The sequence below is a fragment of the Rhipicephalus microplus genome, chromosome 6 (genome assembly GCF_043290135.1).
Source record: "Rhipicephalus microplus isolate Deutch F79 chromosome 6, USDA_Rmic, whole genome shotgun sequence".
In the NCBI taxonomy this organism is placed as follows: domain Eukaryota; kingdom Metazoa; phylum Arthropoda; class Arachnida; order Ixodida; family Ixodidae; genus Rhipicephalus; species Rhipicephalus microplus.
In genome coordinates, this window is record NC_134705.1 from 27,993,634 (window position 1) to 28,009,369 (window position 15,736).

The 15,736-nt window shown below is 44.4% G+C and overlaps 1 protein-coding gene across 1 annotated transcript in view; it reads left to right on the forward strand.

Annotated features, from left to right (window-relative positions):
- Positions 1-15,736, forward strand: part of norpA (no receptor potential A) — a 553,315-nt gene that overhangs the window by 518,644 nt on the left and 18,935 nt on the right. Inside the window, exon 33 of the mRNA XM_075865873.1 lies at positions 1,078-1,222. Coding sequence (XP_075721988.1) covers positions 1,078-1,222 — 145 coding nt within the window. The remainder of the gene's footprint in view (positions 1-1,077; positions 1,223-15,736) is intronic.

Consider the following 15,736-nt stretch of genomic DNA (forward strand, 5'->3'; position numbering starts at 1 on the left):
TGGGATTTTATAAGAACGAAAGGTAAGGGAAGGGGAAGAGGGAGATAAGATAGAAGGCGCACGCAGCGTAGACTGGCAGCGCTTGTTTAGCGGTGGCCAACAGTTCGTGGCAATAGCCATGGTGTTCTGTCAAACAATTTTTTAAGCATCTAGTTAGATCTAGATCGAGTGGTATGGTACACGTTTCCTTAAAGCACACATGTTCTAGCTGTTAGTTTGTATGAAAAGAAACTTATGGCCTTCCTTCATACTGATTTTAATATAATTCACAGTCATGTCTGTGTGATGTGCACAGCTGCCCCACCTGGTACTATACATAACTCATTCTCCGCTGTTTCAAATAAACATTTTTATGGCACTTGTGTAGATTTGTGTCCACTATTTCACTTACGTTATGTACCAAGCTCTAGCTGCTATCAGCTGTACGTGACTGGCACATCACAGCAATGCGCCCTGCCACGGTGGTCTAGTGGCTAAGGTACTCGGCTGCTGACCCGCAGGGCGCGGGTTCGAATCCCGGCTGTGGCGGCTGCATTTCCGATGGAGGCGGAAATGTTGTAGGCCCGTGTGCTCAGATTTGGGTGCACGTTAAAGAACCCCAGGTGGTCGAAATTTTCGGAGCCCTCCACTACAGCGTCTCTCATAATCATATGGTGGTTTTGGGACGTTAAACCCCACAAATCAATCAATCAATCACAGCAATGCCAACGCTTCGATGAAACAGTGCCTGTTATTGGTCAAATCAAGCTACATACATGCACACATGTGCTGGGGTACGCCAGATAAGTGTGCGTGGCACTCCTCCAAGCCAATTCTCCTGCAGTGGTGTCACCGGGTGGTGAGGTTATGCGGGTCCATGAGGAACAGTGCTGTGCCTCCTTGTCCTGAAAAATTTTAGCTGGCAACTCCCAGCTTTACTTTATTATTCTCAGCTTCTTTTAGTGTCTGTGTGTTTTTTTCATTACTGTTGGAATAGCGTTCAAAGTGCTTCTTATAAAATCAGAAATCAGGAGTTACCATGAACACGAGACATAAGAGTGGTTCCATGCTCGAGAGACAGCCTCAACTTTTTTGCAGGCGTTTGCGCGAGAAGAACAGCAACAACACCAAGAAGTTCATCGAGGAACGCAAGTCAGCGGCACTGAAGCAGAGCAAGGAACGAGAGCGCCTCAAAAAGGTCCACGAGAAGCAGCTACACGACCTGCAGCGTGAGATCGACAATGTGAGTGCGCACAGCCACCCTTCTTGATTTAGTATACAGCTGTTGAGTGCGAATAACAAATGTTTATTGGGAAGTGAATTCGAATGATATGACATCAGAGAAAATTGAATGGAATAACTTTCTTTTTCTCAAATATTTTGGCAGGCTACCAACACTGGGTAGCCTGTCAAGGATAATCGCCTGCTTTATCTTGCAAAACTATCAGCCATAGTGTGACGGCATGACTTCAACAGGGCATTTCTAAAACATAACCTGGCAATCCCTGGCTTTATTAGCTTTTAATGCACGAGTGTGCCTATGAGTGTGCCTACAGTAAAATACAGGCTCTTAAGAAAATGCATACATGGTACCGTGCTTATAAGAGACATGTAATATAAAGGACAAGAATTGCAGCCCGAAGAATGTCTCTTATAAAGGAGTTTAACTGTCTATGCGAAGCTATCGTAACGGCTACGAGCACATCATGAGCGTGGAATATAGTCATGTTCTTACATGACACGCATCTCATGATTATTATTTGCACCGCTCATATACCTTCGTCGACCATTCACATCACGTAATATCAAATTTGGTATATATGAAGCTAGCGAAACAACCACAAGCGCACTATGAACGTGATATGTAGTCATGTTCTTACATGACATGCATGTCATGATTATCATGTTTGCACCAGTCATATACACGTCCCGTAATACCAAATTTGGTATATGTGAAGCTAGCAAAATGACGGGGAATGCACTATGAGCATGGCATGTAGTCATCACTTACGTGACATGCATGTCATGATTTCCACGTTAGGGTCTGTCACTTATGTTCACCATGCAGTCATGTCTTACCATACCAGTTTTGCAATATGTCATGTGAATGAAACCGCCACAAGAGCAGCAAGACCATGAATTCTAAGTCATGACATTTATGACACATGTGGCATGATTTTTAGGTCATGACTAGTCAGTTATGTTCATCGTACAGTCATGTTATGTCACACCAATTTGAGTGTCTATATCATTATCGCAGTGGTCAGGAGAGCTAAATTTCATAGGCGGCTAGATAGACAGGCAGGCAGGCAAGCAAGCAAGCGGGCGGGCGGGCAGGCGGGCGGGCAGGCAGGTAGGCAGGCAGGCAAACATGCACAAACACACACAGACAGACAGATATGCTCAAAGTTGTCATTTGAAATAAAAACAAAGGAACAGTGTTGTTAAAAAAAAATTCAGCAGATCCCACGTACCTGAAAATCGACGTTATGCGAAGCACGTGAACGGAAGGTGATTGTGTTGCAATTTTTTATTATGAGAAACGTCATGAAATGACGCAAAATATATGTACAATTATTTCATGCACAAACATATGTTGAAGAGTTGCAGGTGTTTATATAACCAGTTGTTTGCCCTTGTGCAACAATGCCAACTGGAACATGGGTATTAGCAACACCAGAACCTGATATGAAGCGCTGATGCTCGCGAAGGCGCTTGCCCTGGACAATGCTACATGAATCAACTACAGCGCATGGTGTTAATTGATGCTAACACGACGTGATGGCTGCATGAAAGGAGTGCATATGTAATGTTTATAAAATTCGGTAGGCAGCACTGCAATCACTATTGACGTTTCACGAGGATTAGCGTCTATTTGAAAAGTAGTTCCGAGACCTGGCGTAGCCCTGTGGTAAAATTCTTCATTTCCCCACAGAATGCTTGAATTAGATTCCAGCTGGGACCCTGACATTTACTTTTTGCATTCGTCAAGTCGACACTACCGATGTCGGGTATTTATTTTATTTATTTATTTATTTATTTATTTATTTATTTATTTATTTATTTATGACATACTGCAGGCCCCACAAGGGGCCCAAGCAGGAGGGGCATAATCGCTCAAGTATAAACAAACCGACAATACAAGGTAAATTACAGCAACTTCTAAAAAGAAAAAGAAACATACTGTCTCAATTTTCTATATGTTCAATCCCATCAATACTACAGACAACAGATATGGGCAGATCATTCCAGTCAGATATGGTGCGTGGGTAGAAGGAAAATTTGAAGACGTTTGTTCTGGCGCTGTAGGGGATCAGGGATGCAGTGTGTCGATGTCATGTTCGCCGAGAAGTCAATGGCTGAATAAACTGATCAGGGCTAATGCCGAGTTTGTTGCTCTTAAGCTGGTAAAGAAATTTAAGCCTTTCTATTTTACGTCGTGCCTGCAGCGTTTGGATCCCGTGCTCTTTCATGAGAGTAGTAGGCAAGTCTGATAAACGATATTTTGAGTAGATAAAGCGAACCGCTTTGCGCTGTATCATTTCAAGAGCCTGAATATTTTTTTGCTTGTGCGGGTCCCAAATTGAGCATGCATATTCGAGTTTCGGTCTAATAATCGATGTGTATGCAAGAAGTTTAACACTTGGAAGAGCTAATTTAAGTTTGTGTCTGAGAAGGCAGAGCTTGCGAAAAGAAGACGCACAGACGTTGGAAACGTGCTGATTCCAGCTTAGGTTGTTTGTAATGGTGACACCAAGGTACTTGTAACAACTGACTTCACAAAGCGGCCGTTCAGGAAGCTCATAGGAAAACGACAAGCTGTTTTTCTTTTTAGTAATTTTCATGAAGACCGATTTTTCGGCATTTAACTTCATATTCCACTTTGTGCACCATGCCTGTATGCTAAGAAGGTTAGAATTTAATTGAATTTGATCCTCGTGGCAAGTTATTTCGTTAAAAACAATACAATCATCTGCAAATAGTCTAATTTGTACTGGGCTGGTAATCACATCAACAATATCATTAATATATATAAGAAACAAAAGAGGGCCTAGTACACTACCTTGCGGAACGCCAGATGTGACGGGTAAAGATTTGGAACATTTATCATCAATACTAACATATTGCGTGCGGTCAGATAGATAAGAAGAAATCCAGTTTGTTATAAAGGCCGGAAGTCCAATTGCCTGTAGTTTGAGCATGAGTTGCAAATGTGGAACAAGGTCAAAGGCCTTTCGAAAATCCAGGAAAATTACGTCAACCTGGCCAGTCTTATCAAGGACGCCCGCAAAACTGTGAACAATAGAGGTTAATTGAGTGGCAGTAGAAAATCTTTTTCTAAAACCATGTTGGAAGCAGGATAATAAACCGTTATCGTTGAGAAACTTGGAAATGTAGTTAGCTATAATATGTTCTAAAATTTTACAGCAAGATGATGTTAATGAAATGGGACGATAATTACCAGGAACCATGACATCGCCTTTTTTAAACACGGGAACAATGCGTCCGACTTTCCAATCAAAGGGTAGGACACCAGAAGATAATGATGTGTTGAAAATTGCCACAAGAAAGGGTGATAATGCTTCAGCGTAACGGGAAAGAAAAACGTTCGGTATCCCGTCAGGACCAGGTGAAGACTTAGTTTTTAGGTTAAGCATCATAGAAATCACACCAGATATAGACACAATATCAGCATTGATTCTGCAATTGGAAACAATTTGGGGCATAGGCTCATGTACTGCCGAAAATACACCGTGGAAATAAGCGTTGAAATGCTCAGCAATGTCTGCCTTATCAACGAGGAGCGCATTATCGTGACGTAATTTTTCAATAGGTTTTCTTTTGTTCGACTAGAAGTTCCAAAATATCTGCGGAGCAGATCGAATGAAATTCGGCAACTCGTGCTCAAAATAACTTCGTTTAGCGCTTGCTACGGCTTGATTAAGGGCTAATTGAGTGGTTTGAATGATGTCACGAGAGGACACTCCTCGCTTCAGGCGTTTTAATTTTCTTTTCAAGTGTAAAATATCCCGTGAAATCCAAGGGGTTAGCTTACGCGTCTTTTTTACCTTGTCTGGAACAAAATGTTCGATACAGTGAAGACACATGTTCTTGAAAGTATCCCACATTTGGGCAGTGTTAGAACCGTGGAAGTTGCTTAGGCGGAGTTCTAAATAATCTAACACAGATTCATCATGGGCACGGGAAAAATTTTTGACGCGAATACATTTAGCTCGAGGCACAGTACACACTTTTTCCACAGAGCATGAAAAAGACACCATATGGTGGTCAGAAAGACCATTTTCAATGCAGACATAATAATTTTGTATTGATTGACTTACAAAAACAAGGTCAAGTACAGAAGCACAGGTCATGCCGACACGTGTTGGTTGCTTCACCACCTGGCGCAAATCATGGCACATCATTATATCTAGTAGATACGAGGTTTGCGGGGATTGTCCGACACTGGCAAAAGCGGAGTCCCAATTTACGTTAGGCATGTTGAAATCGCCCACAAGAAATATTCTGTCATGCTTGTATGACGCCATGTGTTCGTGTAAGTCATGCAGAAACCGAGGAGGCGAGACAGGTGCACGATACACAGCAAAGATAAGAAATGAACGCCCACAGAAGGATACCTTCAAAGGAAGGCTTTCGTGGTCGTCGATCTGATTAAGAAGCGTCGCATCAAGAGCACATTTTACGAGCACAGCAACACCGCCTCCGCTACGATTTCTATCTCGACGATACACCCGATAGGAGGAGGGGAAAACGACATCATCGCTGATATCGTCACACAACCAGGTTTCCGTGATAACAACAATGTGCGGACTATTGCCAAGAAGAATGGACTCCAGTTGCTCGGATTTATTCACGATGCTGCGTGCATTAATATTTAGGAGGCGCAGTTGTTTAGAATCGGGGCGTTCAGGTCATGTTTTATGTTTACTGGACTGGGAACTGGCAATTTTAATCCTCGAGTTTTTGCAGTCATCCCATACATACCTATCCCGATCAACCATAAGTTTGTCATGTACAAGATTAACCTTCTTGCCTTGTCTCTTTTCTTCTTTTGCGCTGTTCCAGAGCAGTTTACGTTTACGGAGTGTTTCCTTAGAATAGTCATTTTGAACAGAAATATCTGTACCCTTTAGCTTACGGGCATTCGATATAGTTTGCTGCTTTTCGTTGTAATCCTGAAAATATACGATAACTGGGCGACTGCCACCGGGCTTGCCTAATCTGTGAATTCTACCTACTGATTTGCATTTGACCTCAAGTTTATGTTCAAAAACCTCAGTGAGTACAGCTTCTTTCAGCATGTCCTCGGTTTCTTCCGGTGGCTCAGGTATGCCGAAAACAACTAGGTTGGACCATCTGCTCCTGTCTTCAAGATCAGTAATTTTAGCTTCAAGCGTGGCCACTGTCACCTTCAGAGCATCAATACAGGCAGTACGTTGTTCCAGTACAGCGAAACGCGAGTTCCAATCAGAAATAATTTTTTCCATGTTTTCTTGTTGCGCCTTTATCGCAGCTATGTCCGAAGAAATTTTGTTCTGACCATCCAGTAGCTCCTTCAGCATTTTCTCGACAGGCCCAGGGTTCACCTCAACATCCCCACACAGAAGTAATGAGCATACGCAGTAAACGTCATACGCAATACAAAGGCACTGATGGGGGCACGGCAAGACCAGAAGACCAGGGCAATCGCTCCTTATTGTACAGTAGTGAGTACCCACCTGCACAATGCGGAAGAATGGCGTTTTAGGCCACATGTTCGCTCCGGGTCCGCCGTGCCCACTGAAGCTGAAGTTCTGGATGCCAACTTTTATAGGGGACGCAGACGAGGTCACATGATGCGAAGGGGGCGGAGCAAGCTCGATGACAGGGTAGCAATTACTGGCGATGCAAGGGCCCATCTTGGGTGAATCCATACGGCACGTGTAGGCTGTTGATACGTCGGTTGCGCAGTGCGTTCCGGCCAGACCGAACAGGAAAACCTGCACAATGCGGAAGAATGGCCTTTTAGGCCACATGTTCGCTCCAGGTTCGCCGTGCCCACTCAACCTCGAGCTTTGAATCGCTCATGTGTGTTCGCATTGATCCTGGATAGATACTGACCCCGCAGGGGCGCCTGCACAAGTAGGCGTTTGGTGTGTAGCGACATCACGGACCTGAGCTAACAGGGGAGTTTTGACTCCCTCCCACGCCTAGCCGTGCCTGGCTTTGCCGTGTCCGGGGAAAAGGGGATCCTGGGGGTCGAGCCGATGCTGGGTGATTGGACCATTAAGGCCCCCCGGTAGAGGCAACACACCCCTTTGTCCCCAGCTTCACGTAAACGGCACCCCTGGGCTGACCCACCCAGGGGAAATCGGCAGTCGCCTTTTCCTTTCTCTCTCTCCCTACATCTTCGTCTTTAATTCTCACTTTTTATCTGTCCTGTCCTCTAGTCTTTTTCGTTTACTTCCAAACTTTCTGGCGGCTAGGGTTAACCCTGTGCAAATAGCCTACCTTGGCCTAGGCACATTGGGTTATAGTGGCGTTGTATGGCTGGCGTCTGCAGGTTTCAGCATCCGCAAACTTGCAGCGTCCTCTTGTTGGGCTCTGTGGTGGGTGGCGGCCAACGCCGCTGAACAAAAATAAGACTGGCATGCACGGAGCATTCCCTCTACTGTCTGATCGTACCGGCCTAAAGCGGGTACGCACCGATGACATAAACTTTTTCAACAGGCCAATAGAAACATATCCTCACTTTCATGTTATCCACTGTGAAAAAACTGAAAAGCAAGCCAGGACCGTCTCTCCTTTTGTAGCTGCTAGATGTTTCAGTTTTTTTTCAGTTTCAGTTTATTTATTTTTACTTTCGTACAAAACATACATGCTTACATAAACATACAGAAGGAGGTCCCAGAGCACTTGGCTGAAGGGGGACCTCTTGTCAGAAAATGTGATAAATATGCACAAGTAAAATGCAGCAACGTGGAATAAGTTATACAAATAAATGGAATACAGGCTAAAAAAACAAATTTTAACAAAAACAAAGTACAACAAAACACTGCAAAGAACATATAAGAAATAAAATAAAAACCCAAATATTATTGTCGAAACGAACAGAGGAACGAAAAAAAGCAAGAAAAAGATGAGTAGCTGTGGCACCATTAAAAGTGCATGAATATGAACAGGTGTAGATAATATTGCACATCTTAGAATTCTATGGTATCCAGCAGAAAAGTAAATAATGTGTTTTTAAAAATAGCTAATGATGAAGACTGCTTAACGTTAAGGGGAAGACTGTTTCAGGTTGATAAGGACGTGAAATAACCAGAGTGTTTTTCATAATTAGTATGGACTAATGGCAATAATAAATTGTTGTTAGCTGCAAATCTTGCTCGGTTGGTGTTTACTAGAACATCGTCTAGAAATATGTTTACTGGAGGAGGGTTCTTCATTATTTTAAATAACACTATGGATAAATTGTATTTAACAAGGTTGTCTAATGATAGGATTCTGTTATTATGAAGAATGTCGGACACACAACAGCTGAATGAGCTGAACGTTAATATACGGATGGCCTGATTTTGTAAATGTTGCAGCGGTGCTATGTGAGTGCCAAGAGTTTCGGTAATGTCTTACCGAAACTCTTGCCGCAGGATACAAGGTAACCAAAATGGCTAGCGGAGACCTCCTCGAAATCCGTGACAAAGAACAATTTGAAAAGCTAGACCGTCTTTCAGATTTCGGTGGCATACCAATAACCATAACACCACATAGATCAATGAACACAACTCGCGGAGTGGTATCTGACATGGACTTACTTGACTTGACTGAGACTGAACATTTGGAGGGGTGGAAGAGCCAAAATGTCACTAATGTACCGAGAATCATCATCAGAAGAGATAATAAGGAAACACCGACAAAACACTTAATACTCACGTTTGCATCCAGTAAACTACCAGAATCTATTCAAACAGGGCACACGAAGACATCTATCAGGCCGTACATAATAAACCCTTGTCGTTGCTTCCAATGCCAGAGGTATGGCCATGGCTCTAGAACCTGTCGCAGTCGCCAGGCTTGTGCACAATGTGGAGTCCTAGGCCACGTGTCTGAGAACTGCAAACAACCGTCACACTGTGTAAATTTTGAAGGAAACCATGCCACATATTCACGCTCCTGCACATACTGGAAAAAGAAAAAGAAATAATTACGTTGAAGGTGAAGGAAAACTTTCATTTAAGGAAGCACGGCGAAGAGTAGCACCATTCTATGGACCTACATACTCTGATGCGGCGCGTCAGGGGGCACCGCCGCACCAGCCTTCGCCACTCCTTCGGCCCGCGCATAGCGAGCCGGCGGTTGTGGCACCTGGCCCCAAGGCGGCTGTAGCCCAGGCTACACCGCCTACTCCCAAACAGAGACCGGAGACTCCAGAGTCCTCGGGTCTCAAGGCCTCACCTCACCAGGCGAGGCCCGAAATTCGAACTATATATAGCCGGCACGTGCGGGCACCCAGTGCCTTCGAGGAGGCAATGGATACGTCGGTAACTTTGGTGCCGAAAGAGCGGCGTGGCTCCTTGGAGCGCGCCAAGAAAACAAAAAAGCAGATAACAGGGCCTGGTGACGGCCCTGTTAGTGAACTCAAACTCCCTGTCTAAACAGCCACTCGCTTTTCGTACACACAGCACTATTTTACATTCACCATGAACACTCAAATTATACAATGGAACGTCAGGGGCCTTCTCAGAAACCTTGACGACATCCAAGAACTCTTACATGAACACTCACCAAAAGTGCTGTGTGTACAAGAAACACACTTTAATTCAAAACACACAAATTTTCTTCGTAATTACGTTATTTTCCGAAAGGACCGTGTTGATGCCATGACATCATCCGGAGGTGTTGCCATCATAGTGAATCAAGGGATTGCATGCACACACTTACAACTCCAAACATCCCTTGAGGCAGTGGCTGTTCGAGCGGTTATTTTTGATAAACTGATCACAATCTGCACTATTTCCATTCCTCCTAGCTATCAGCTGCAAAAACGTGATTTACACTCTTTAATTGTTGAACTTCCGGAGCCTTATGTTCTTCTTGGAGACTTTAATGCGCATAGCAGGCTATGGGGTGACTCTCGGTATGACGCGCGAGGTCGACTGATTGAACAGTTCCTTCTCTCGTCGAGCGCGTGTCTCCTAAATCGAAAACAACCAACCTATTATAATCTCGCTAATAACACCTACTCCTCCATAGACCTAAGCATAGTATCTCCATCTCTTGTGCCTCTACTCCAGTGGAAAGTCGTCAGTAATCTGTACGGAAGTGACCACTTCCCCGTAGTTTTGAGCACAACTACAGTAACTGAGTGTCCAACACGTGTTGCCAAGTGGCTCATAAACAGAGCCGACAGGGAACAGTTTTATACCATCGCTCGTCTAGGTTGCAATGACATATGTACTTTGAACATTGATGTTGCTGTCAACTACTTCACAGCGTTTTTGATTGATGCTGCAACAAAATGCATCCCACAAACAAAATGCATCCTGGAAAACGGCGTGTGCCATGGTGGAACTCTAAATGCCGTAACTCACGCAAACAGCAAAACAGAGCTTGGAGGTTGCTTCGGAACTCACCGACAGCCGAAAACCTTGAAACCTTCAAGAAAATAAAGTCTCAAGGCAGGAGAACGCGTCGGCAGGCCAAAAGTGAAAGCTGGCAGAAGTTTTTGTCAGGGATCAATTCATACACACAGGAGGCTAAAGTCTGGAACATGGTAGGTAGAATAGCAGGAAAACAAGTACACACACTTCCACTCGTAAACACTCAGGGTGATACCTTGGAAGATCAAGCAAACTTCCTCGGTGCACACTTCGAACAGGTGTCCAGCTCGTCCCACTATACTGACACTTTCCAAAAATACAGAACAAGAATAGAAAAGCAGAAACTCGAACACAAATGCACTAGATACGAGGCATATAACCAAGCTTTCAGTCTAGCTGAGCTGCGAACGTCTCTAAACTCCTGCAGTACTTCTGCCCCAGGTTCTGACCGTGTGGTGTATGAAATGTTAAAAAACCTATCAATCTAAACACGAAAAACCTTACTTTGTTTGTACAATACTATCTGGTTTTCTGGCACTATCCCTACCTCTTGGAAAGAGGCTATTATTATTCCCATTTTGAAAGAGGGCAAGGACCCTTCTTTACCTTCGAGTTATAGGCCTATTGCACTTACAAGCTGCTTGTGCAAAGTCTTCGAAAAAATGATAAACTGCCGACTTGTACATTTCCTTGAAACAAACAATTTGCTTGACTCATTTCAGTGCGGGTTTCGAGAGAGTAGATCCACGACAGACCACCTTGTTCGTATCGAGGCACAGATCAGAGACGCCTTCATTCATAAACAATATTTTCTCTCTGTGTACCTCGATATCGAAAAGGCTTATGATACAACATGGCGTTTTGGAATTCTAAGAGACCTGTCCCACCTTGGCGTGCGCGGAAGAATGTTTCACATAATCGAAAGTTACCTGTCAAAATGGACATTCCGTGTCCGAGTGGGCACGGTTCTTTCCCAAACATTTGTCCAGGAAACAGGCGTGCGACAAGGTGGTGTACTTAGCTGCACACTTTTCCTCATCAAAATGAATTCCTTGCGCTTGTCCATCCCTCGCAATATGTTTTATTGTACATATGTCGATGACGTCCAGCTTAGCTTTAGATCTTGCAATCTGGCAATGTGTGAGCGGCAGGTTCAGTTAGGTTTAAACAAGGTCTCCAAATGGGCAAAGGAAAACGGATTCCGACTGAACCCACAAAAAAGCACGTGTGTCTTGTTCTCCCGAAAGAGAGGCATGCACTCAGAACCCGACATTGAACTGAACGGTCAACGTCTGTCTGTTAATGCGGAGCATAAATTCTTAGGATTAATCTTGGACAACAAGTTGACCTTCGCACCGCACATCAAGTATTTAAATCAAAATGTTTAAAAGCCATGAATGTTTTAAAAGTGTTGTCACGTACTACAGGGTTAGTGACAGGCAATGTCTCATGAACCTGTATAGAAGCCTCATTCGCACTCGCTTAGATTATGGGGCCATTGTTTATCAGTCTGCGACTCAAAGTGCTTTGAAGATGCTGGACCTCGTGCACCATTTGGGCATCCGCCTTTCTACGGGTGCTTTTCGCACCAGCCCCGTAGAAAGCCTTTATGTTGAGTCAAATGAGTGGTCGCTTCATCTGCAGAGAACTCACATGTCCTTTGTTTATTTCCTTAAGGTGAAAGCAGACAAGAAGCACCCCTCATACTGTACTATTAATGATTTGTCGAGCTCAATTCTGTTTTGAAACAGGCCTTCGATGAGGCAGCCCTTCTCAATTCGCCTGAAGGGTCTAGCTGAGGAAACTGGAGTGTCACTTGAACACAGTTTAATAGCTCCTGTAGCATACCCGCCACCGTGGCAGTGGCAGACTATAGACTGCGATGTGTCTTTTCTAGAAGTTACAAAACATGCGCCTATTGCCCATATCCGAACATACTTCCTGGAACTTCAACACAAATACCCATGTCCTGAGTTCTTTACAGATGCCTCCAAGTCTAACTCCTCTGTGTCCTACGCTGCTGTCGGCCCATTCTTTTCGGATGCTGGCCCTCTACATCCAGGCACAAGTATCTTCACAGCGGAAGCTTATGCGATACTTGTGGCGGCTAAACACATCAAGCAATTACAAATACAAAAAGCAGTAATTTATACGGACTCCTTCAGTGTGGTAACGGCTCTGCACACTCTTAAAAAACAAAGAAACCCCAGTCCTTGTGTCACTTTACTCCATTTTGTGCACACTCTACACACTCAAACAACATGTTGTAGTGTGCTGGGTGCCAGGGCACCCTGAGATCCAAGGAAACGCGAGGGCGGATCAGCTCGCTACATCCGTCCACGAAAGCACTGCCCCTACACCCATATCAATCCCGGCCCTTGATCTTAAGCCGTCTCTCAAACGAAACCTCAGGGACTACTGGCAGAGCAAGTGGGATGCGCACACACAAAACAAACTACACATTATCAAGCCACACCTTTGCCATTGGCCACCAGTATCAAAGGCACGTCATACAGAGGTAACACTAACGAGGCTCAGGATAGGTAACTCATACACGACACACTCATATCTTTTGTCCGGTGGCGATCCACCATTGTGTGACAGATGTGGTGAAGCATTAACAGTCCTTCACATGTTAATGCAGTGCAAACACTTAGAAACTCTAAGAAAACGTCATTTTCCATTACCCTACAGACAACATATACCTTTACACCCTGCAATGTTCGTCGGTAGGGAACCGCTTTTTAGTCATAAATCATTGTTAGCGTTTTTAAAAGAAATTCATAATTTTCATATCATATACCCGGGCATTCCGTAGCACGACCTCTCCAGAGAGGTTTTTGCTCCGGTGGCTACACAAGAAAGCACTTGCCTCACGGCCCTTGGACGCAAGGGTATGAACGAGGGAGGTACTTGTGCTAATGCCATACATGTCCACCATCGTTTTTCATTATCACCAACTTTTGTCACCTATTCACACCACACACACCTTTCACGGCATGGTCATGATTTTATTACTTGTATGTTTTTACCCGCCTTACCGCGAGGATTTTATGGCCCTTATACAGCCGCTTGTCACAATCATTGTCCATATTTTTAGTAAGATGAACTGGCGCTCTTTGGCCGTGAAATGGCCCTTGCGCCACAAAACTTCAAACATCATCATCATCATGGATAGATACTGAGTGTCAGTCACCTGAGGCTCATACCCGCATACCAGTAGCAAATACCCGCCCGTGGGTTTGTGCCACTGTCTGGCAGGAAGTGTTTGACGATGTACTTAGGGGGATTGTGACATTATTCATGTCTTGACCAGCGTCTCGTATTCGTCTAACTATCTTACTCTTTCATGCTAATTTTGGTTCACGAAAGTGGAGGGCGTGACCTTGAGAGCACAGGAACGGTAGCGGCTAGATAGATACATAGATAGGCAGGCAGGCGGGCAGGGCAGAGCAGAGCAGGGCAAAGCAGGGAAGAGCAGGGCAAAGCAGGGAAGAGCAGGGCAAAGCAGGGAAGAGCAGGGCAAGGCAGGGCAGGTAGGCAGGCTCAAAGTGACTGAAGTTCGCTAAGAAATGCTTCGCATCTAAAAGTATAGCTCCACAGCGGCACAACCGGATACCGCTATTTTAGGATCATCGAGAAGAGAATTTCTTTGTCTTCAAATTTCTCGCTACAGCTAGGTCTTTCATTGAGAAACAAATGTACAAAAAGCAGATGTTCGAAGTCAGTTTTGAGGGCTTCAATTGGCTGCGTACACCATGTTGCTCCAGCATGCCTTGCCACTGTTCTGCTCATTGATCCATAAGAGCATCTTTTACTACTTGCACGTCGCGAGGTGGTGACTGCCTAAAATTGTGCTACTTGAAGATTCCTTGTACTCATGACCATGTGTGACGGACTTTGTTACATCATGATAAAAATCAAAATGAATGAATGCTGACTAAAATAAAAAAAAATAAAAAAATAAAAATGACTTTCACGTTATCATTTTGCTGCTCTGAAAACTGCTCCATTTGTCGCATGAGCTTGATGTCTGAATGTGATGTGTTTTTGAGGGATTTAACGGCATACTCACTTCATCGGCATTTATAGTGTCTTGTCTTTTCTCTTGTTTCGGTGTTTACATGCCCTGTGTTTTTCGAATTATAATACTTTGCTCTTATTCAAACAAAAAGTCGCCAGGCTTACAGGGCCTCAGAAAGCAAAACTGCCCATGCCATTGTGACATGTGTGCCCAGCCTTAAATTAGTGGGTCACATTAAAAAGTATAACAACAAAAGGAAACAAGACAAAAAAAGAAACCAAAAACAAACATGGCTAATCTTCCTCTCATAGAAATCTGTATAACACGAAAATGAAACGTGTCTTCATAGAAGTTGTGCTTTCTGTGTAGTGTTGTATGAAAGCTTGTACAATTTCTATTGGCATTTTGCAGCTATAGCACCATTTAGCATGGACGCAGCTATATTGATGCCCATTGGCTCGTCTTCATGGTAATGACTACCACCCATGATCATAATTTAACCGTCATGGTAACTGAAGTTTCTAACACATACCTGAACACAGCGTATCGTTAATCGCGCACAAAGATGACACCAGCAAGCACACACTAAACGTTGTTACTAGACATGTGCGTCTTCAAAGGAAGGAAGGAAGGAAAAACTTTATTTGCAAGGGTGTGGGACAGGGGTCATGAGCTTGATTGGTGGGGCCCTAAGTCCAGGGCTCCACTGGCTGCCGCCGCCTGCCTGACGTGACGCAGAAGTGCAAGCTGCACCTCTGGGTCAGAGCTGGCGAGCTGTGCCTCCCATTGCTCGAAAGTATTACGAAGCTTGTACTGACCTAAAAAGGTATCTAAATTTGGTGGTCGTTTTAGGCATCCCCACGAAATGTGGTAGAGCGATGGCGAGCCGCCACACCACGGACACGTCTTCAAAGATCATCAGTTATGAAGAGAAACAGCACGGTGTGCGCTCCTGAAACCAACACCAACGCTCACGCATACTGCGCTTCAGCAACGCAACATGCAGAGGTTCATATCGTACTTTAGCCACGAACACGTGCCGGTGTTCTTCCTCCTGCCACGAACACGTGCCGGTGTTCTTCCTCCTGCAGGCCTCTTACTTGAATGTTTTTTCTTTCCCATTTGGTAGTGT